This window comes from Hakea prostrata, chromosome 1 (assembly GCF_041222555.1).
Source record: "Hakea prostrata isolate BN-2017 chromosome 1, UWA_Hpros_2, whole genome shotgun sequence".
Taxonomy (NCBI): domain Eukaryota; kingdom Viridiplantae; phylum Streptophyta; class Magnoliopsida; order Proteales; family Proteaceae; genus Hakea; species Hakea prostrata.
This window is the reverse complement of record NC_142600.1, coordinates 9,704,324-9,725,562: the sequence shown is the minus strand read 5'-3', so window position 1 is coordinate 9,725,562 and position 21,239 is coordinate 9,704,324. Positions and strand designations below refer to the sequence as shown.

General features: G+C 38.1%; 1 protein-coding gene across 1 annotated transcript; it reads right to left on the bottom strand.

Moving 5' to 3' along the window:
* Positions 1-312: 312 nt before the first annotated feature.
* Positions 313-20,741, bottom strand: LOC149027314 (E3 ubiquitin-protein ligase PRT6-like). Its single transcript, XM_089161513.1, has 18 exons — positions 20,413-20,741; positions 18,964-20,061; positions 15,896-17,133; positions 15,660-15,800; positions 12,843-13,086; positions 12,032-12,754; positions 11,424-11,639; positions 11,202-11,297; positions 10,600-11,120; positions 10,287-10,338; positions 9,526-10,180; positions 6,919-7,127; positions 6,263-6,804; positions 6,019-6,123; positions 5,802-5,868; positions 5,477-5,554; positions 3,957-4,025; positions 313-3,839 (listed from the first exon to the last, which is right to left on the bottom strand). Exons 1-18 carry the CDS (start codon positions 20,470-20,472, stop codon positions 3,795-3,797), a joined length of 6,159 nt encoding a protein of 2,052 aa, XP_089017639.1. The 5' UTR covers positions 20,473-20,741; the 3' UTR covers positions 313-3,794.
* Positions 20,742-21,239: the final 498 nt, after the last annotated feature.

Genomic DNA, 21,239 nt, shown 5'->3' with positions numbered 1-21,239 from the left:
AGTTTGGAATAGGTTCTCTTTCCTCTGACCAGTATTTATAGACTAAATTACATACACACCTATGAGTTTGTAAACTATTATATTTATACTCTTTAGGGCCCTGTCGATCCCGTGTACGACGGTTTGGCCTATTTCCGTTCCTTGGCTTCAGGAGTTATGCTCTCCAGTTGCCTAGGCTGATTCGCGGGTTGTTTTTTTCTTTCAGTTAATGGAAATTTCTTACCAAAAAAATATATATATATATATTTATACTCTTTAGAATTTATTTAATTATGTTTACGTCTCTAATATTTTAACCTATATATCACACACATCCTTCTTGTTAGAGCAAAGGGGTTTAATGACGACTCAACATCTATTTTATTTTTAAAATTTTCAAACTACCCTTATTTACTTTTAATTCGTTTTGACTTTCATGGGAAAAAATAAAGAGAAAGAAAGAAGGTAGGAAAGTGAAGAACAACTCTGATTAATTTTTAAATTTTTTTTCTCACTTGTGAGAATATTTTTTTGGGGGTAAAATTTGTAAAAAGATTCAGAAATGGTAAATTTATCTTTTTTATTTTTAAATTAATTTTGTTAAACAAGGAATGTTTGTTCTTATCAAAAAGAAAAAATAATGTTTTTGATGATCATCATAAGGTTGCTTAATTGATAGGACCATCAACTCTTCGTAAATAGATCATGTATTTAACTTTCCTTATGGTATATGTAACATCTCCTTTGTCTATATATAAGAAAGAAATTCAATTGTATAAAAAAAGAACATACGCACTGTTATAGGAATATTTACTGGAATATTTACAGAACTTAAAAAAACCATAACCTCGCGCAAAAAAGCTTCAGTCCTAATGGCAGGACTATTCACGAAATTCTGGACCATCAAATCCAATATTTTGATTGAGATTTTTATCTCGACCGTGATTTCAATCTGACGGTGCCAAATGTATCGCTGATCAGTCCTGCGCAATTAGGACTGAAGCAAGGTCCCGCCTGTCCAACCCATTTTCATTGTTTAAATCATCTCATTGCAAGACATGCATAGCTTACTCAAATCTTGCAGCAACACGTCAATGACAAGAAGCTTGCTAAATCATGTGGAGCTTTAAAATTCTAAAAATAATGACCTACAAATTAAGAAAATTACATATCCTGAAACATGATTCAGGATGGATGGGCAACCATAAGCTGCGCTGCAGCAACAGTACCGTATCTGCCAAACAAGTTAAACTGTACAATGGGAAAATCTGAATGAGGCTCTACAACTTAAAAGTCTCAATTCTAGCTTCATCAAAGGCAACATTACCTGTTAAGTCAATAGAAACAGTTAAGATGAAACACATTTACTTAAAAAGCTTGTTTACACTCAACAGCATTTCTCTTTGCAATTTCTTGCATGGTCGTTATCACGTTTAGTTGGGACAAGGCTGAGTAGTTGCTTGTCATTTACATCGTCCATCATAACAATCATGGGCCAGAAAACAAGAAGCAAACCATATGCAACTCAATGCTACTCACAGAAGTGATAAAGAGACTAAACTGGCCAAGTAGAGTGTCTATTCAAACTGAAGGGTAAAGTCAAAACCTTATATCTATTCGGAGCAGAAGGGTCATACTCAGAAGTGGGAATGAGGCATTAAAACAAGATACAGGTCCAAAAGGCAAGGAAAAGATTACTAGTGCTGATGTTTCTCCTGGCTCTGTGACCAGATTGACAGTGAATTCATCAATATTATGGACTCTGTACTCAGTTGGAAATATACCTTAACAAGGTCAAACAGGTGGAACTAAAACTGACCACCTGGGAGATGCTACCAGCTACAAGATAGTACATGAAACCAAGTATACTTTTGTTATGAATGCAAAATATGGGTGTAAATCAACAGCTGTTTGATGGCAGCAACAAATAGGCCGGTGAAAAACCTGGCTGGTTTCTTCATGGCTAGGAGGTGATAGCAAATTTTGGGTGGACTACCATTGTCATTAGTCCAAAACCAGACAAAAAGAGGGAAGGGTGGATGCATCATCTGGAAGTTAGCATTTCAGAAACTTCAAACCAGACCATCAGTAAGGAATCCAGTATGCGCAAAACAGATTCTTGTACCAACCAAAACTAGTTGGAACAACAATTATGATGAATCAAATTCCTCATTTGGCTGATTACCAGCCACAATACAGCTATCTCAGGAAATTTCTTTGATTCTTTATGGTGCAGAATGGGATAAGAAGGTTGCATCCAGGTACCATGGACCAAGTTTCTCTAGTCCAGCAGGTCCAGAGTGTTTCTCCATGCTGGCACAAAAATTTGCCACAGCAGGTTGGATAGAGACAGTTCACATGTCACGGACAGCGTTGTGAACTCAGAACTGAGATTAGGATTATCTCTGGCCAATGTCAATCTGGACTGAATCAGTTACTGTCCATAATCGGAACCAACCCTAGAATTTGAATATGGATGCAAAATCAAGGTGGCCTCAGCCAATTCTGATCTGATTGAGAATTCGAATCTCTGGCTAGGATTTAACCACATAGAATCAGCCTCATGGCAATATAAGGTTTTGAAAATTCAATGGAAAATACAAAATTCTTAAGAAAGAAATGGACGGATAAATATCTGAAAAAATCTGTCAATCCATTGTACAGTAAATCTTTGAGCTGGTCATTCATACCAAAGCATGGCAGTGATCTGCCTAACAGTCTATTCTTTCAGAAGTAGAAAAACTTTTACCTTTATTTAAAAAATCCCAGTGGGAGTGGTGCACCTTATGGTGAACATGGAGAGACTCTCCATGTATTTACTCACTAGCAATTCCATTGGAGGCAACCTACAAGCAAAAAGGGCTATGGGTACATAGACATGCCACATGGCAGATCAGGTGGGGTTGAAACTCTATGGAAGGATGAAAAAGAGGCTCCTTGGTCATTCATAAAGCTTTAGCTGAACCAGAGTAGGCAACTTCACAGCAAAAACAGGGAGAGAAAAGTCAGAACCATCAGGTGGTACACGGGATTACAAGGGATTTCATGAAAAAAACACAGAAGGATAAATCATCAGATAAACGGTGAGGCTAAAATTAGGCAATTCGCCAATTTAGACCATTTTCTAGAATCAACAGGCATAAGTTTCAAATCACTCTTTCACATGCACAGAACAATATGCCTGTCTACCTATTCTGACTGTAGGTTCCCAGCCTCAAAACCATCTTTAATTCTTGCTTTTTCATTTGGGATAAAAGATCTCTAAAGACAAGCCCTGTCTCTCTGTCTCCCTCTCACTCTCTATTGTGTGATGTATAGACACTAGGGTATAGCTGGCATCGTCAACTTTCAGAACCATGTCCTAATCATTTAAATCCATCTACTGGACTTCTCCCTTTGGATTTGAAATGATCCAAATACTCTTCAGGAAGGGTCCATTTTTTCAACTTTTCTGTAACTTTGTTTACCAAGATGACAGGATATTAACTCCCACCAAATTCATGCTTGACTTTTAATAAAATTGAACAGAGCTGCCTGAGTGCCTTTTGGTTCAAAATATATCAGTCCCCAATCTAGGCTACCACCACTAGAAGGGAACATGCATTTGGATAAGAACTTAGCATATAGACACATCATCCCAACAAGTCTAATGCCCGACCAACATCCTGCCACATTGGCAGATAGTACAATGTCAAAAATCACGAGGCACATTGCGAGAGAGAAAGAGAGAGAGAGAGAGAAAGAGAAGCAAAAGACTTGCCTTCACAACCATAAATATAAGATATAATTCAAATGGGAAATGGCATAGTAGTTATTTAAGGAAAAACTTCAAAACTTCGATCAAGACCATGAGATGCCACCTGTCATATTAGATAGAAGGATATGTAATTGAAGAAAATTGATTCATAGAAACTATAAAAGTGATCTGTATTAACTCAAGATTAGAAATGTATAAGGTAAAAGGGCCCATTACTCACCACTTGAGTAAGAGCAGCATAACGTTCCTCATTCAGATACAATGGCTTCCCTCTCTGCATATTAGGATCCTGTAATTTAGAAGCGGAAAAAAACAGCCAAGAAGTCAGCAAACTGAGCTAAGATAACGCACATTCAGGTACAGGTTTTAAGTAGGAAAAAGCTTTTGACTGCAAACATGTGACAGAACATATTGATATCGATACTATGTCTGGATGTGCATTTTTCATGAATTTTTTTTTATAAGGAAATATGGACCCACTCGCATTATAAACAACTAAATTAACAACATCTATCCAAATTTAAAATTTTAATGCAATTGGATGGGGTTCATCCTTGATGTCTTGACCACAATGGGGTTTGCCCCTTCTTTCATCCATCAGATTGAAGCAAGCATCTCTTCTCCATTATCACAACGGATCAACCGTCGGTTTCTTTTCCTCCCATGTTAGAATCCGCCAAGGTTTCCCTCTCCTTTTCTCCTCACCCTTGGCCTTCAGGTCCTCCCTTGTATCATCCAATTCAACACTAACCAGCATCTTATCTCTACCATCTCAAATGCAAAGCATCCAATCTCTCCCACCTTGCGTTTGCTGATGATCTCATAATCTTCTATTTTCTCCATCCTGTCCTCCCTTACCCTTTTTGAATCTCTATCTAGCCTTAGAGTTAACCCTCAAAAATCCCTTCTATTCCTTGCTGGTGTCTCTGACTCAACTAAATCTGCCCTACTCCAGCTCACTGGCTTCTCCCTTAGTACTTTTCCTGTCCCATACCTTGGCCTCCCTCTTATTCCATACCGTCCCACTAATCACCATTGCAACCCCATGCTTGACTAGATTCAGAAGAAGCTCCAGCTTTGGAAGGGCGGGCTCCTATGCTTTGTTGGGAGGATAGTTCTAATTCAGATCTCCATTCCTCGTACCTTTATTGGTGTGGCATCTTTGCCCTTCCCAAAGCTACAATCTAAGCCATGGAATCCCTCTTCTGTGTGTTCCATTGGATATGCCACGAGTCCTCTAGGTTCGTCCATCCCACCAGTTAGTCATTAGTCTGTCGTTCCATCTCTGAGGGTGGCCTTGGTTTCCGTCATATCAGTAATGTCAACTATGCTTGCCTATTAAAACTCATCTAGAATCTCTTCTAAGTAGGACTCTATCTAGGTTGACTCTCGCACTTGTCTTGGCCTTTGGCCTCATCCTTGAGTGCGTCTTGGCCTTTGGCCTCATCCTTGAGTGCTTAGGTCCTTATTTGTCCTCAATTTTCTTAGGGCCTTGTTGGCCGCGGTTGGGTTTCTCCCTTTGCTCGACTTTGTACCCCCCCCCTCCTTCCTGTTAATGAACTTTCTACTCATCCAAAAAGGAAAAGCACAAGATAAAACCTTGTTAATTTAGAGCATCTAAATGAAAACTAAAAGCTGAATGTGATTGGATGTGAACATATTTTTCTACCGTTTTGATAATGGGGATTGATAAAACTAATGTAGTCAAACAATAACAAAAACATACAAATATATCTATACCTCTTCACCAAAGGCATCCAAATAGGGAGAAGGCCAAGATGACTGACTTGCTGATCTTTGTAACAAGATTACAATTCTCTGTCAAAGTCAAAAAATTGTCATTTTTAAAAGAGAAGGGGGAGGAAGGAAGAAAAAGAGCCTTTCAAAGCAGTTCAGAACTTTGACAAATGAGGAACTTTCAGACACTAGATTTAGGCAAATCCTTGGGCGAGCAAAAACTTCCAAGCTCCAGAAAGGCCTCCTTCCAAGGAAAAGGAAATGAAGAGAAAGAAGGAAAAAATAGTTTTTGCCCAAAAAACAAAATAATGCAGAGCATCAATCATACCCTGATCAGTAGGAACACTCCAATACCAGCACCACAGGCCATTGCATGAGTTTGGCAGCTGCTTTCCCTTTAAATGTGTTAGTAACAAACATGTCAGCAACAAATGTCAAAGATACATGTTCGGCTCAAGTGTAGCAATACAAAACCAACAACAAAAGTACAGCATTGGGAAGTAGAAAAGGAACAATCAACATGACCAATGAGGTATATGTGGAACCTGCAGCATGATTTCCAAGTTGGGGAGCATAATCTACCACAAAGCAAGCATAATGCTGGCTCATCTGGAATTGCATTGCAGTCAGGGCATTGCTGTTTTATATACCTGATGAGGCAAATAATTTCTTGGAAGATTTCAAACTTTGAAGATAACAGTGAAAAGGGTTTCTACGTTGTATCCCCAACCCCCTAGAAAATAGAGAAGGAAGTCCTTCAAATTTTTGGACAGAAAGTAGATAACATACCTCTGCAAAAGATCCTGGTAAAGATGGGGCAGACGCATCAATTTGAATGGAACTGCTGGAGTGGAGTACAATGGACGTCTATAACTCCGAACCCGAAGAACCTTGAAGAAATGCTTGAACCATTTTAATACTAAAGTATGCAACAACGCATCCTTGAGAACAACATCCAGAGAGGGAATCTTGAACATGTTCTCTAGCTGTTCAATTTCTATGAGCTCCATTGATAAATCACTGTTGTTTTCCAATATATCATTGTCTGTATGAGGAGAAGATCCGTCCCAAACATGAGATTTATCACTAAATGGCATTGCCATTGAAAAACTCAGCAATTTCCACAATAACAAACACCTTCGTAAATAAGGAGAAGTAAATCTACGAATCATATCTTTTGGATGGCATGAAGAATCTACATAGTTGGTAACAAAATACTTTTGCATAATTACAGATTTTCCCATAATCTTGCATATGTCAATAATTGGGCATTCACCAAACTGTAATTTGGTGAGATTCAGTTCATGTCTCCCACAAAATGTAATGATGGCCTGCAATGCAATCCACCAGTAAGAAAATCACGCAAGAGAAGATAATTTAAGCAAACTATATTTTTTCTTCCAAATAAATTTCTTCAAAGAATGAGTTCTGAATTCCAGTAGTACCTGAATTACACCCACGCTATAAAAGAGATGCACAAGAGGTAAGAAAGACTCCGCAGATGATAGGAATGAACATGGAAGACAAAACAGCACCAACATCAGTGAAGAAAAAGGATCATGAGCAATGACAGGATCCGCAGCTCGTTTCCAAAACTGGATGTCAGGATATACTACACTTCTTTCAACATCTTTCAGGATGGATAACATATTACCTGGCAAGCATGCAGCCAATGAGATGTGAAGAAGGTGCTTTTTTGGGGAGAGGGGAATGAGGATATTGACTGCCATTCAAATTAACATGAACAATCACATTTTTTTCAGCAGTGGAATTGCAATGGAAAGTACATTCTAAAATATGAAACGACATCCTCAATCTACTTCAATTACTCCTACTGTGATGTTGTTTCGATACTCATGGTTACTCTATGGTTACAGGTTCTTGTTCCCAAATTCTTTGTTGCATTGGATTTAACAACGAAACCAAAAAAAAATCTGATGTATATAAATCAGAACAATCGAGTTATCTAAGTGGAAGTATGCGTTGAGTTGGATTATATGTGTGTCAGGCCTTTGGTCCAATGGTTGTACATCTTAATAACCACTTTAATGAGCCTAAAGTATGGATAAGAGGTAGGAAATACTAAATTTATTAATTTGTTATATTGAGGTATCTTCTATAAGTTATTGTGATTTTCCCTTCTTTTTTTTTGAAGTAAAAACTTATCCTAATTAACAATATTATTTTAGTCCAAGTTTTATAGTTTTTTTTGGATGAATAAATAATTATATTAAAGAAACAAGGAAACAAGAAACAAGGCCTTCAAGAAGAAGACTGAAACGAAGAACTAAGACCCCAGGAGACAATAATAAGCTTGTTCGTTGGGGTATCATCAACCGGGGGGTCGGGAATAGCTAACAATCTGGAAGAAACATCGAAATAGATGGCATTCCAAACCCCATCAATAGAGCGGGATTTTAGTCTAAGTTGACTCTATTTTTCTCATTGGCTAATAAGCCTTTAGGTCAGTCCAGAGATATTCTATCAGCAAGATGACACAATGGATTAAAATTGAGCATTCCTATTAGTTGGATGATGTAAGCTCTCCAGGTTTCAGAGTAGCTACAAATATATGTATTGGCCTGCATATCCTCACATGGATTTGAAGAAATAAAGATGTTTAGTTTTTGAACATTCGTTGTGGGTTCAGACCATACCTCTGCAGAACTAAGAGTTGTAAATTAAATGTGTTAGGGAAGAAGGGCCAGAACTGGTAAGAGGGAGAATCAGTTGCAGCTGGAGGAAGAAATCAAAAGAGAGATAACGGGGAAGAGACTGGTTTATCAGTAAACAGTATGATTATTTATATATATAAATATGGAACTACAAGAATGCCCCTTACGATGCTGGATACTACAAATAAAGAAATAAACACAAAGTTCTATGGATACCTAATGGTCAGGAAAAACTGAAGAAGGAAAAAGTTGGGGGGGGTGTGAAGATTTTTTTTTCGCCCCATAGTCTGTCACTCATTTTTCTCAAAGAGACTACAGTAGCCCTTTTAATGAAAAAAGATATCTACTTAATTGCTGTGACATGGTTATGACTGTCCACACCATTGCTAAAAACAAAAATTGAAATATATCCCCCCCCCCCCCAAAAAAAAAAAAAAAAAAAAACGGTGCCTAAAAGTAAACTGAAATAAAACTAACTATACTGAAAATACTGAAATAAAAACTAAATGCAGCGCTTCGCCCCAAGATGGCATCTCTCGGAGTATCTAGCTGGCCCTGGGTTAAAACTACTACTCTGAATCAATGGATCTATTCCCTTTTTTTCTATTTCTAATTAATTGGTAGTAATTGGTTAGTCCTTGGATCTAGAAATAAATAGAAATAATCAAATATTGTTTCCATTGCACTTCCTAGAGCTCCCAGAAAGACATTATATGGGTTGGATTAGAAGGGTCCTTCCTCCTAAAATTAGAATTCATTTCTTACCGCATACATTCACTTGTAGCACACCATATCTTAATGGATTGATGTAATTTTTCTACCATGTGTACATTCCCATAATGATGATGTTTTTCCAAAATCAAACTTTGTTGTTCAGCCAACTATGAGAGTGCAACAGGTATGCTTCAAGACCTCCTCCTCCTCCTCAATACTCGATTGGTGATGAAGAAAATGGATATATTAACGTTCCCACAACTCTCCTGATCCTGCCTTTCGTTTTCTTCATCATCCTCAGCTTTTTTTTTCAATTGAAGGGACAAATGTCTGATGCGCCCCCCCCCCCCCCAGTCAAAGACTGATAGGTTGTACGTCATCTTTTAGATGACCAGTCACTTTTGGCAGCTTTGCAAGTGCTTCTAGTTATAAATATGAACAAACACATACTTCTAACTTCAGAACCTACTTATTTTCATAATCTGACCATTTGCTAGAGAAAAGCTAGTGGGCTACGCAGTGAGATTGCCACTGTGTACAATAAAACACATGTTTAACTAAAAGAGATGCCCATTGACTCTAAAAGTGATCAGATGGTTAGAAGTTTATGTCACCTCCAAAATAAAGCAATGAAATTACAGAAACAATAAGAAAATAGCTCACCTCTTTGACTACCACTGCCAAAGGAAAATTCAGCCATAGAAACGCCAGAGCATATAGATTCTGCCAAAAGCAGAATGCCTCTAAACCTAGAGAGCACCTGAACAGTATCCTCACTTTGTACAGAGTCTACAGACTGAACAACTTGGAGCAACAATGACAAAGCAAATCTATTGGACGATTCAAGCTCCTTGTATAAACCAGAGACTGAATCTCCTCTGCAGAGGTAAGATCTTCGACCATGTTCAGCAATTTCTGTTGACATGAGGGAATATCTAAGTATATCCCACCACAGAAGCATAGAATCACTTAGCCTCTCTGGTGCTGCAAACTTCCTGTGGCTGTCTCCAAAGTACAATCTAGAAATTTTACAAAAGAAAGGTTTGAGAGTATGTCTCATTCTCTTGTCTTGCTGCAAAGGGAAGGCTTTAAGAAGCCCATCCTTCCCAACCATATTAGCAGTACTTTGAAGGAGAGTTAGGGCTTGGCGAAGACAAAGCACAGTGACTTCTGAATTTGATGTGCTTGAAGAACCAAAAATTAGATTCGAACAAAGGCCTGCAGGCATCTTTTGTTTACTAATATTACCCAAACAATCAGAGAGTGTAGGTAGTGCTGAATTTGCAAGCCTACGGCAAACTGGACAAAGGAATTCCCCCTGAAAAGAAAATAGCAGACAAAAGTAGGATAGGCAACTGTTTACCAGGAATAATTAATTGATGAAAGAAAAAGTTAAACACAAACACAGAGGAGAAACTTTTCACCTTAACCAGATCCACAATATGACCACCTTCCAAAACAATTCTCCTATTATATCTGCAAAAACAGTATTACTATAATCTTCAGAACTCATATCCTAGCTGTAGTGGATAAGTAAGGGCTAACAAGGTCACCCAGATGCAGTTGTGGTTACAAAGGCTAATTAAACACAGTGCCTCCTAATGACTCTTGGAAATAGCAAAGGGTTTAAAGGAACAAGTTTTTTTTGGATAAATGAAATAATCATTAACCAAAAGCTCCAAACGGGGGAAAAAAGAAATACTGTCTCTCTTGAAACAGAGATAATAGAAGTATTACCTTTCCTTCAGAGATAATAAATAACGATCATGACATTGCTGATGCACAGCATGCCCACATGAAGAAATATGAATTCCATTGCAATCCAAGGGACCTAATCTATCAAATGGTGCAAACAAAGTATTGAGCTGTGTAGATGCATTCTCATTATGTGGAAGAGAAATCTCGGACCCTGAAAGTTGTTCTATTGTCTCTCTTGAAATAGATGCAATATATTTCCCAAGCAAAGCAGATTCAGCAATACCACTTCCTGTTGACTGCACATCAGCACATGGACTTGGAGATTTCTGATTGTCTTCCTGAACACTTCCATCCAACAAGTTATCTTGCAAATCTCTCTGAATAGACTGGTGGATTCCTTCTTCCATCATCTCTAAGGAATTAATATTTAGATCTATATCAGTTGATGATGTACTCAGAGGATGAATATCCTTCATAGCATTAAGTTGGGTCTTCAGAAAGTTCAGAATAGCATCAGCTTCACCAGGTAGTCCATCATGCCCGTAGTTATAAACTGCATTCTGAACCAACCACAATAAATGAGAATACATAATCATTTCCAAACTAGATGAAATAATGCTCCTTAATTGTAGATCAGTTACCTGATTTGTTGTGATTGACAGACGTTCCACACCTGATGGATTAACTTGTACCCATGATGGGGGGCCTCTCTCAACAAAACTTGCAAGTCGAGATTTCTTGTCACGATGAAAGGGTTAAAAGATAAGACAGACATGACCATTGCTTTGATAAATAAGTAAGCAATTATAACAATTTCAAGGAACTTTCTTTGAATTTGGCAACAAGGGGATACAAAATTACACCAACAAGCATCTTATCTGGATAAGAATCAAAAAAGACACAGAGCTCAGAGAATCTGGATCATGACAAAGAGAACAGATAACTGGGGCCAGATCTTTGGCAAGGTTATCATCATCAAGGACAAATGCTTTTTCTTGGGCTTTTGAATCGTCCAAAAAATCATTTGCAGTGGAATCGAGGTTTGCGATAAATTTTGACTGAGAAGCTCTCATTTTTTCCTGCATGTCAAACTCAGGTGAGCCAACAGTCCGATGGATAAACCCAAGCAGCCAGACAAGTTACAATTAATGAAGTAGAAACAATGAGAAAGATCAATGCATCCATATTTAGTGAATGATCCACTGTAGTGTTAAATATAAAAATAAAAAATAAAAAAAGATTGTTCACATCTCTTGATAACAACAGTTTGACATCTACCTTGCTCCTGAATCAAGATCAATCTTTCTCAGGATTGCCGCTCTTGTTCAAGTTTGAGCATTTGCAAGCATTGCCCTTATGGTAAACTAACCAAAAAGTGCAAATGGAATTTCATTGTACAGAAGTCATCATTCTCAAAGAAAATCATCTGTAGATAATCAAAAGAGAGAAAATTTCAATATGCATGTCTCACCAATATAGCAGCCTGCCGCTCTTGAGCTTTTTTCTTGCGCTCTTCTGCTACAGAAGCTAATCTTGAGATATGAGGATCAGTAACCACAATGGACTTTCTCAAATGACACATCACTTCAGGTGCAATTCTTTGCAATTCAGACATACAGCCAGAATCAAGCTCAGCTAACTTCTTCAATAATCCTTCAATCAAAGAGGAAAGGTTGCAATTTCCTGCCTCAACAAAGCTGTCTAGACTTCCTTTAAGATGCATCCTCATCAATGAAACAAGCAGTGATAGCATACTTTGATGACTACATGCATTCATTCCTTCAGTGACTCCGACATCTATCTCTTCACCAGCAAAAGCTAGCAATGGCATCGAATCGCTTGAGTTGTCACCAGATTGTTTCTGCAAGTAGCATATGTCTAGTGCCAGTGAAAGTAAGTGCAGAACTGCAAGAATTGTTCCATCAGAAGCACGTGATGCTGAAGTTTTCTCTGTGAAAATAGCATAGAACAGGACTGCACGGACAATTTGTAGGATGGGCTTGGAAGTTGCAATTCTAGCAATTCCTTGCAGAGGATAAAAAATCTTTGTCCACCGAGGCAACTGATTAGTCACAGCAGAAGCATTACAGAAACGCATATATCTTTCTTCTGCAATTTGCAACTCGCTTGATGTCCACCGAAGGTGGTACAAATCCAATTCTTTCCAATATGTCTGCCGCAGTGAATACTTCCCCTGAAATGAAGAAAAATCAGGATTTCTGATTTTGACTCAATATCAATCTATTTAGATGCCAAAATATATTTAAGATAAAAAACCAAACCTGCTTCATGCCTGATGGATTTGAATAGACAGCAATAGCATCTAAGATCTTCTTAATCTGATCACTCTTAGAAATATCAGCAGGCAGAGATTTCACCAGCTGACTATGAGTAGCATCTCCCATTGCAAGTTTATAAATCAACTCTCTTTGCAGGACCTCAGCTGTGGACAACCCGCAAAAGCGTCGTTCTTTGACTATCTGTATAATAAGAGTAAGCATCTCCTGGACCAAAACTGGTTCATACCTGAAAGGCAACGTTCATTATCAAAACAATCCTTTTCCACAGTAGGATCCTCCAAATGAAATAATATTCTATAAAATTTCCTCAACTCTAGTTCATACAGTTACTCCAAAAGTTAATCTGAACTGAAAACAACATTAAGGCCAGGAGATACAAAATAAGGATCAAGCTACAACAGATCAAGTGTGTGCACAAGAAATTGTTCTCAATTCATTACAACAATAAAAGTATTAAAAATCCCAAAGACAGTTATTTTAGGACTTTACATTAGCTTTAGCATATATTTGTTCAGGGAAAAAAGTGATAACATGATGAAGGCACCAGAAAAGCTTACTCATTCAAATCTTGCATTCCTATTCCATTTTGGAGTACTTTGTTATTGCAATGAATTGAGAAGTATCATTTGTCTGCTCACTTAGGTACATCATAGCACAGCTATTTCACAATAGTTGTGGAATTGCAACCATCAGATTGTGGGTTCAAAACGTTGAAACTGTCTCTCTGCAAAGTGAGGTTAGGGCTGCATATGTTTGCCCCTTCCAAACTATGCTGTAGTGAGATCCTTGTGAACTGGGATTCTTTTTTCCCCCCCTGTTTCACTTTTCTTTCAAAAGATGTTCTCAAGGAGAATAGTAATAAAGTTACCCATCAACTGGACAAATGTCAATCATCATCTGTCAAAGTAAAAATATGATAATAAATTAGCATAACAAGGCAGCAATCAGGTCAACCTCATGCCATATTCACACATCAGTCATATCACTACAATCATAGTTGCCGTGTCACCAAGAACACTAGGCAAGTGGCTAGGTGTCATGGCAGATAGCAACGGACCTAGTTGAAGGAACCTAAGTATTATAATTTTTTTTATCCTATAGTTATAATTTCAAATGACTTATGTGTAAGATAAAATAAAGAGCAAATTGCGGTGACACCCCAAAATGAAGGCTTTAAAGCATTGATACCCCACTTTATGTTTGAAGAACATAGACACCCCAATTCATTAAACACATGGTTAGTGAAATCGTTAACCCACTATTTATTTTTCTTTAATTCCAAAAATGCCCTTACCAAAATCAGAGGAGAAAAAAATAGTTAAATCATTGTTTACATTATTTAAATTCCAAAATTACCCCTCATTATATAAGAGATTATATTATTATCCCTACTCTACCAGCAATGTCTTTCTACCTCTCCGTTCATCTTCTAAAAATCTGAACTGACAATCAAAACCATAGCCTCTTTGAAAATCCAAACCAGGTTGTAAGAAAAAAATATTGTATTACAAATCCAATTGATACGACTGGATGAGACCAAATTTGTTGAACTTCCGATTCTGATCATTCGCACTTTCCTGTTTCTTCTTCTTCATCTTTTTTTTTTCCCCTCCTTTGGTATAGGTATTTCTTTTGTGTGATGGAGATTAATCGTTGTCCCTGACCGCTCAAACTTGAAATCAATGAAAGATTTCATTCAAGTTTGAGCAATCAGCAACTCTAAAATTGAAAAAACGTTTGCAAAGATAATATTTCTCGACACACTCCACTATTTTTCACTTTGGTTTCAGGTATGCTTAGAGAGAGAGAGAGAGAGAGAGAGAGAGAGAGAGATTGTTAGTTTTTTATCATTCTAGAGTTCCTGACTGCTCAAATTTGAAGCTCTGGACTCATGCCTTACTCTGTTTCTTCTTTTTCTTTTTATTTCTTTTTTTTTTCATTTATTTTTCTTTTTCAGTTTTAGTTCTTCAATTGTGCGTGAAGAAGAGAGATAGAAAGAGAGGAGGATTTCAGATGGTAGATCAGATGAGATTCATTGCAGTATACCACCTATCAGTTTCTTGGAAGGAAGATATGATTGGGTATAATGGTCTTTCTATTTTAGATTTTAGTTGTGAAAGGGTATTTGAACCTGTCGAGCATTTGAACCTGTCTCTGCTGGCACTTTGGTTACATGCCAGCGGGAACCGGCTTAGCGGAAGGTTTGCAAAGATTGATATGGCAGTTGCAGGTCTGAGTGAAGGAGTTAACAGAGTCTTCTCCAGTTTCTCAGTTTCTGTTTTAGCCGTAAGGTTGATACATGTCATTGTATACATGAGGATATAATAGTCTTTCAAATTGTACAACTAACCATTTTAACGGAATAGACCTGTGTGTTTTTCAAACATAAATTGGGGTGTCAATGCTTTTAAGCCTCCATTTTGGGGTGTCCGTGTAATTTGCTCTAAAAATAAAATTACAAAATGTTGAGCATCTTGTTCCAGTGAATGGTCAGGTATCTGTTGGATTTTAGAGTGGGGCATGCTCCCTTACCAACTGAGTTACACCCTTGAGGTTCAAACTCATCAACACATATCTATGTACAACCATAAGAATGTCTTGAAGAATACTAAAACATCAACATAACTTGGACAACACTACTGCAGTTAAAAAAGGTGTACAGAAGATAAATAGTTTAAACAATATAATGTGACACTTCCCATTCGAACAAATGTCTATTCAACTCAAACATGCAAAAATGATTGTGACAAAAATATCCAATGACCATAGGAAGAGGCTATTGCTTGATAAGATGCATACTCATCTGGCTTTTCCAAAATCAGAGAAAGGTAGTTTGATAATCCAAAAAACTCTATAATTCTCTCAACGTATAAGTCTGGTGGAGCCAATGCAGCACAGCACTGCATCAGAAATAGATCAAGCTCTAGACATTGTTCCGACCTACACAAGAGCCCAAAAAAAATAGAAATTCATCAAACCAATTCCACCAAGTGTACCAGTGTATCAAAGAAAAAACATCACAGAAAATCACTCACCGACGAACTGAACGACACAACTCACGATTTAATAGAGCTGTATCCCCATTTTTCTCCCACATGCCAGCATGCACCTGAGCACAAAATACCCTTATACGTAGAGGATGCTCCATTATGAAGGCAGAAAATCCGTTAGGGTGGCAACCAGCAAGAACCTGCCTAAAAAAATGATAACATGGCAGAGAAGCAGAACCAGCATCTTTTGTCTCTGCAGCGGCAGATTCACCATAACAACTTCTTAATGCTTTTTGTAACAGCGCTGAGAGCAACCGATGTAAAGAAATATGAACTGATACATCCTGTGAACTAATATCATAAATTATACGAGGCCAATCTGACAAACTCAATAAACGTAAAGCTCCCATTTCAGCACAGTCTGAGTCTAGAGTATTCTCATCCAAATCAACACTAGCACAATCAAGATCCATTTCACAAGGATCTGTTATGCAACTGTCCTGTACTAGCATGTGTCCCTCAAAACCAATGTTTATTCCAACATCACCACAGGAAGATGTTGAACCATGTACTAAATGAAGTTCACTGGAGGTGCTAAGCTTACTCCTGGCTGAGGGTGCATGGTACACTGACGTATCTCTCCCCTTTCTAATCTTTGACAATGTTCTAATCGGCAATGAGAAATTACCACCAACGCCACTACTAGTATCTGGAGATGAAAAACCAAAGGAAGCTCCAGATGTTGGCACCAACCAATTATCAATGGCCCTCAGGCACTCAAATGTTAACCAACACAAAGAAGAAGGAACAGATTGAAGTCCACCAGTATCAACCTCCCCTATAACCTTCTTAAAAGTACAATTACTACTTTCTGTTGAGGAACACATGGAGCTCTCCTGGGAAAACCTTCCTACGTTCATGTGCTCTAGACCATCAGTGTAATCAAAATCTTGCTTATCTATGACCACAAGAGCATTGTCTTCCATTTTTTCAGCAACAATGACAGGGAATACTCTTGTGGCTAATATAGAATTGATCAATCCAATATAGTGCCCCAACATCCAAGGCATATGCATATTTTCATTCCCTTCTTCTATAAGAAGGCCTGTAACCCTCTTCAGGGGGTTCATCCCTTGCACAAACGCACAAAGCCTCATCCATGTCCTTGCTATACCTAGTTGCTCATGAATTATGTACTCCAGAACTTCAGCATCGCTCATAACAAAGTGTATATCTTCAATGACACGAATTGTCACCTCATACAAACTTGCCCATCGACTGACCTGCAAAAGGATTACAGCCAGTTGTTTGCCCTCTCCAATAAAAAATTAATTGTTGAGAGAGAGAAAACCTTAAATGTAATGTGGAGAACAATCTCAAACAAACTAAGAAAGACTATATAGATCTGTCATAATTATTTCTCAGGCCTAAAACAGCAGATTCTTCACTATAATTAAATGAATAGCCAAGAGCACAGTAATAGGTTCAGGGATAGGTAATTTTATATTCAGGACACATGTGAGTACAATTATGTAAAAACCAAGGGAAATAAAGTGACAAACCAGCACAGATTTGTTAACCAATTTACATTTTTTCCCCAACCCGAATACTATCTGGGACCCCATGGAAGGCCCTAGAAATTTTAAGCAACTTAAATTAGTTTAAATAAGATAATAACTTACATACAAAACAACAGCATAGAACAAGCCTTGTCCCAAATAAATGGGGTAGGCTACATGGATTCTTTCCAATCAACACTTTTTGAGGCCATACTATATGCAAGTTGTAAGCTATGCATATACTTTCTCACCACTTCTCTTAAGGTTATCTTACAAAATAGAAATAAGTCAAATGCAATGAAAATTTCTAGATAATATATCTTCTTCATGAAATAGATGAATGTTTTGTAATCCTGAAAAATAATAAGCCACTGGCTATGCATTTTCTTAAAAATTTCGGCACATCTGCTAACATTAATTTAATGATATGATAGGAACCAATACAAGAGTTGAGAAGAAGGATAGCGAGAATGTATTGGCTTGTAAGAGATGACAAAGACCTCTTTGATTTATAGTGAGATGATACGAATTACAATTTACAAATAAGGCAAGCATGCTAAAGCTGAGTTCTAACACATTCACAGCCTTCAGCCACACACAATGAATTTGGATGGAACACATATATTCAACAATAAGATCCTAGTAGAAACTTTCAGAAGCTCTTGGCTTTGGATAAATGATTTGTCATTTCCCATGCCTTTTACAAAGTTATAAAAGGCCAAACCTAGAACCAAAGGCTTCCGCCCGAGCAAAGTCTAGGGAGCAGTTCTCCTATGCAGTCTTACACCAACAATTTTTGCCGGGAGACTGTTTTGATGCACTATACAAAGTTATATCCTGCCAAATAGTTAAATATCATCATAATGGGTTAGTTACATCTATAAGTGACTTCCCCAGCTATAGTTTGGCCACTTTGTTCAACATCTGTAAATAAGCTCAGTATACCAGCTAACATGTCTGGTGCAAAGTAGAAGCATCATATAGATAAACTCAATGTAGTAGAAATGAGTATGCTAAGATGCATGAGTGGCAAAACTAGGAAGGATAAGATAACGAATGATCATATTAGAGCTAGTATGTGAGTATTCCGATAAATGATAAGCTACGAGAAGTGTGATGTGGCACGGCCATGTTCTACGGAGGTCTATAAATGGCCATGTGTGGAGAATGGAGAGCAACTTAATCCAAATTGAGAAAATTAGAAAAACTAGGGGTAGACCTAAGATAAACTTAAGAGAAGTGGTGAGCAAGGATATACATAGGTTAGTCCTCGTATCCAGTATGGGTGCTGTTTGGAGGCAAGAATCCATGTAGCTGACCGCATTTAGTTGGGACAAGGCTTGTTGTTGTTGTTGTTGTCGTGGAATAAAGTAACACTTGAGGCCAAGAAACGTGCTAACATGGGTTTTAGAAGGAAGTGTTTATCACATCCCAAACTCATGATTGTGAATGATTGTGTCTCACACAGACAAATTTCAGCAATTTCCTTCTGGAAAAGACAAAACTCTTCGTGAATACACCACATAAGGGGAAAACGAAATGTTTATTATGTACCTGTAAATTACAGCCTCCTCTAGTACAAGAAAGAAATATATCTCCCAAGCATCCTAACAGTACACCTAGTAGATTCATTTCTTTCACAAGGCGTGGTGTCAGAGTTGCTACTGTAAAAATTTGCACAGAGAACGTATTCAACAGAGGATAATTCTCAGCTAAAGAATCACGACACTCTTCAATGGCTTCTCTTATTACAACTGGGTAATAATTTAGAATTACTTTGGCAAACTCATACTTGAAGAAAGGATCAGCAAGCAACTTCAAGAGCAATTCATGGAGCTTCTTGATAACCATTGTGTCCATAAACCTCTCAGCCCTCGCCAGAATGTCCAGTAAGTCAACCGCTAAGGGTACCCTTCTAGAAATGAAACTGAGGAGGCTTTCACTATGCTTGCAGAATTCAAGAAGCATTTCAACAACTGCTAACGTCAACTCATTGGCAATCTTTCCAGGTCCACTGATATGATCACTCTCTTTATCATTTTCCTGACTACTACTTTCTGCAAAGAGTAACAAATCCTTCCAGTGAATGAAAAGGACATCAAGAACAAGCCCCACTGATTTTGCAATCTTCTCTGGCAGAGGTTGGATCTTCTCTGTGCCTTTATGCTTTGAACAAAAGCCCTCACGCTTCCATGCAGTCGCATCACCACAATCACAGCAGCCGCTACTTGTAAACTTAATAAAATAATCATGGCCGTTGTGGTTCCCATTCTGGAAGCAGGGAACACATATGGCACATGTTTGATCGTGCTCACAAGTTCGGCAGTGATATGCTATGTCATTCTGCCCCCAAATAGCCCCACATACACCAAGCTGGCCAACGCTAGCATTTGCTAGATTCTTCAGGGAAGACTGCGGTTCATCCTCAAACATTAACCATTGTAGCCATAAAAGGCTTTCAGAAATGAAATTTTTTAAACTTGATCCTTTTGGAACTCCTCCGGTCTCTGCTTTATACAGGCCCTCTTCATTTATAGGCAAGATTGCAGATACAAATTCATGCACTTGCGATTTTTTATCCTTCAGGAAAGCTACTAGCCCTGGCTGGAGTCGACCAAGTACCTCAACAGGAACTCCGCACAGAAGAAGTCTCTGGTATTCCAAAGAGGAAAAGTGTGAAACTCTCAGTCAAAAATACAACAGTGAAGATTTACCCTAGGGCAGGGGAAGGTCCAAAAACAAATCTAATAGTTCTTCTAACTATCATGAAATGGATAATCCTCGTGGTATACCGATGGGAAACAACACCAGACAAAAGAAAATTGAACAACATCCTACGGAATATTTTTTAAAGCCAAGAAGAACTGTACCCAATACAAATTAAGAAACAAAATCTTTCAAATCAAGGCAGACAGAAGTCTGTACAATAGAAAGCCAAGGTACGAGAGAAGTAGGAAACTTCAACCTAAAAAAAAAAAAAAAAAGACTGACAAAGCACTCCACCTGCACAATTTGATCTTGCGGCGTGAGTGAATTCCGTTCGACCGAGGAATCAACCCCCATTCCATATAAAAAGGCAGCTAATCGGCGCAATTCCAGTGGGCGTTTGCGGATAATGAAAAGGGAATAATATAACCAAAAAACCGAAGAATTCTTACAAGTTACAACCCCAAGCTGATCGTAGGGTTTCTCAGCTCTGAACCAGCCTGGGTTTTAGTCTGTCGTGTTTGTCTGGAGCAGTCCGCTAGCAGTAGCAAAAGTAGCACTAACACCAACGTCAGCATTTGGTGTCGTAGAGTTGAAAGTTGAAAACTACTTGAAACAACCGTTGCTACTTCCAGAAACCGTTTGCGTTTTTTCAAAAGGAAAATATTTTATAATAACCATTGGGTCCCCTGCAACTTTACACGTGTTAGCATATGAAGTCCGAATTCCGAATCAACCTACTCATGTTTCGACCCAGAAAGTTGTTTACTGTTTTCGGCTTTGCTGTGCTGTCACATTTTTGAAAATCAGATATGAGAGACCCCTTTTTAACGGGTTCATCCGCTCGGGGTGAACCACCAGCCTGCTAAAAGGTATTGTAACAGTTAGGTATTTTTTCTAAGTTCGGATTATCTTCCCGATAGGAGTACTGAAACAGCTGTTGACCACAAACTACAAGAAGCCCATGGAAAAAAGGGGTGGGAAAAAAGGTATGTAACATGTGTAGGTAAAAGGAAAGGAAAGGTTTTAGTGATCGGGTCCCACTTTTTCTTTTCCCAACTTTCCCCAATCCCCCATGTGGGGTTTTGCGTGAGTCCACCAGCAGGTTCGATTCGGAACCTTGT